General features: G+C 48.5%; 1 protein-coding gene across 1 annotated transcript in view; it reads right to left on the bottom strand.

Moving 5' to 3' along the window:
- Window positions 1-955: 955 nt before the first annotated feature.
- Window positions 956-2905, bottom strand: part of LOC130124359 (glutamate decarboxylase 1-like) — a 21383-nt gene continuing 19433 nt past the window's right edge. The window contains 2 exon segments of the mRNA XM_056293817.1: window positions 956-1129; window positions 1277-1366. Of these exon segments, the coding sequence (XP_056149792.1) occupies window positions 956-1129; window positions 1277-1366 (264 nt within the window).

The raw sequence follows: 2905 nt of genomic DNA, 5'->3' as shown, positions 1-2905 counted from the left end.
AAACAGACAACGAGCCAGCGTTTCATATGTTCCAGTTCAAAGTTTGGCTGTGTTTGAGGATTACTTTAGCCGTTTTAAATCCTAACCCTTAACCTATACAAGGGGGAAAGTATTGCAGATTGTAGACTAGTCAACGGAGGTGAGCTCATTCCCCTCAATTTAACAGTTTGCAACCATGGTGTGCACGTTAGGTCGTAAGCTCATTTTTAACACAGTGCTAGCTTATAATATCTGATAGGATACACGAGTGGGGTCACGCACTGACTATACATACAAACCTGCTCACAAATGAGGCCAGGTTACATGTCAACGGGTGCACTGGGGTTGAGTTTATACCGTTGTAAGCACCAAATGATTTAATATCATGTAGCTATTTATGATACAGCTGAATTGTTGCGCTTTACTTTGCGTGCTTTCGTCACTTTTCTCGCTCAGTCACATGCTCACACCCGCACACACCCACACACACACACACACACACACACACACACACGCCTGCACGCACATACAAACATACCATCCTACTATGATAGATGAACAATACTGTTGAGCAACTGGGAGACAAAACTAGATTACACGCACATTACACAAGACTGTACAGCACACATACATTAGAACGTGTTTGTAACATACCTGTTAGCATATGTGCCCAAGCCTTCAGTTACCGCTATACTTATTCTACCGTGAAAGAGGACTGTACGGGATAGGGCAAGTAGGGAGCTTAACGTCTCTCTCATTGCTATAGTCTTCTTTGTTGGTTTAATCCTCAGAATATTGCATGCAGAAAAAATCTGAATGGAGTGGACTTTTATTTAATATGTCCTATCGTTTATCTGTGTGCAACACCGTGAATCTCTCACTTCAGTGGCCTGGGCCTTGGACATAAAGCAGGAAAAAAAAGATTGTAGTTCGGCAGTCTGGCCGCTAGGGTATTGCTGTTTGAGAGCGCTGCCGTTTACAGGTCATGACCCAGCCTTTCGATCTCATCAATGAGGAAGTCAATGTCGGACTGGGTGGCAGCAGGGTTGGAGATGACCATGCGGAAGAAGTTCACGTTCTCACCCTGAGGCTGGTAGCCCACCATGGTGGTCCCTGACTCCATCATCCTCGCCTTGATTTTTGGCGCCACCTTGGGGAACAGAAATGACAAATCGATGAGTTATGATCTTCTAGGGGATATAGTAAGAAGGACATTTGAGAGTATCAGCTGTTGGCCCTTCAAATAATGGATAAATGAAATGGAAAGTGATCACCGACAGAATGATAGTTGTCTCACCCTGTGAAGCTTCTCTCGTCTCTCCTCACCGTCTGGCATTCCTCTCAGGCTGGGCGGGATGTACCAGAAGCAAACATTGGTGTGCTGGGGCTGTGGACACACATTATAGGTTATTATTTCTAGCCAGTTAATATACCCAGAGGTGTCATTTCTTTTATACCCGGGCAAAAGAAAGGTAAGACAGGTGGAAGCAGGTGAAAGGGAAAAAACAAGCGACGGAGCAATTAGCCTGGTTGAAAGTGTATTATGTTCCTTTGTGTTGGAATAATCTAAATTGGGCGTCCGGGTAGCATAGCGGTCTATTCCGTTGCCTACCAACACAGGGATTGCCGGTTCGAATCCCTGTGTTACCTCCGACTTGGTCAGGTGTCCCTACAGACTCAATTGGCCGTGTCTGCAGGTGGGAAGCCGGATGTGGGTATGTGTCCTGGTCGCTGCACTAGCGCCTCCTCTGGTTGGTCGGGGCGCCTATTCGGAGGGGGGGGACTGGGGGGAATAGCGTGATCCTCCCATGTGCTATGTCCCCCTGGTGAAACTTCATTGTCAGGTGAAAAGAAGCGGCTGGTGACTCCACATGTATCAGAGGAGACATGTGGTAGTCTGCAGCCCTCCCCCGACCAGCAGAGGGGGTGGAGCAGCGACCAGGATGGTTCAGAAGAGTGGGGTAACTGGCCGGATACAATTGGGGAGAAAAAGGGGGAAAATCCCCCCCTAAAAAAGGAAATAATCCAAATTGCCTCAAGTGAAGGAGTTCAAGTATCTTGGGGTCTTGTTCACGAGTGAGGTTAGGATGGAGCAGGAGGTTGATAGGTGGATTGGTTCAGCATCAGCAGTAATGTGGACGTTGTACTGGACCGTTGTGGTGAAGAGGGAGCTGAGCCGGAAGGCAAAGCTCTCAATTTATTAGTCAATCTTCATTCCAACCCTCACCTATGGTCATGAGCTTTGGGTAGTGACCGAAAGGGTGAGATCGCGGATACAAGCGGTTGAAATGAGTTTCCTCTGTAGGGTGTCTGAGCTCAGCCTTAGAGATAGGGTGAGGAGCTCAGACATCTGGAGGGAGCTCGGAGTAGAGCCGCTGCTCCTTCGCGTCGAAAGGAGCCAGTTGAGATGGTTCGGGCATCTGATTAGGATGCCTCCTGGGCGCCTTCCTTTGGAGGTTTACCGGGCACGGCCAACTGGGAGGAGATCCCGGGGTAGACCCAGAACTCGCTGGAGGGACTACATGTCCAATCTGGCCTGGGAACGCCTTGGGATCCCCCAGGAGGAGCTGGAGGGCGTTGACGTCTGGAGTGCCCTACTTAGCTTGCTGCCACCGCGACCCAACCCCGGAGAAGCGGCTGAGGATGAATGAATGAATGATCCAAATTAACGGCCGGGAGACTGAGGAGGGGGAAATGCAGGTGAATAAGTTTGAAAGAGGCACCAAGGAAGGATTAGGGAGAGGGGGGAAAAAAGAAAAGATAAGAAAATTCAGTGAGAACGAAAGAAAAACTCAGCTGGCTGGAATAAAGTCAGACTTGGCGTTCTGTCTGGCAAACATGAAGTAATGAGTTGGATTAAGGACAAACCTGGCGATATCAGTTTAGCTGATGCTAAAAGAAGTGGATTGATCGTTGTTGGGTGTGT

Source organism: Lampris incognitus, chromosome 14 (genome assembly GCF_029633865.1).
Source record: "Lampris incognitus isolate fLamInc1 chromosome 14, fLamInc1.hap2, whole genome shotgun sequence".
Classification (NCBI taxonomy): Eukaryota; Metazoa; Chordata; class Actinopteri; order Lampriformes; family Lampridae; genus Lampris; species Lampris incognitus.
This window is presented reverse-complemented; position numbering and strand designations above follow the sequence as displayed.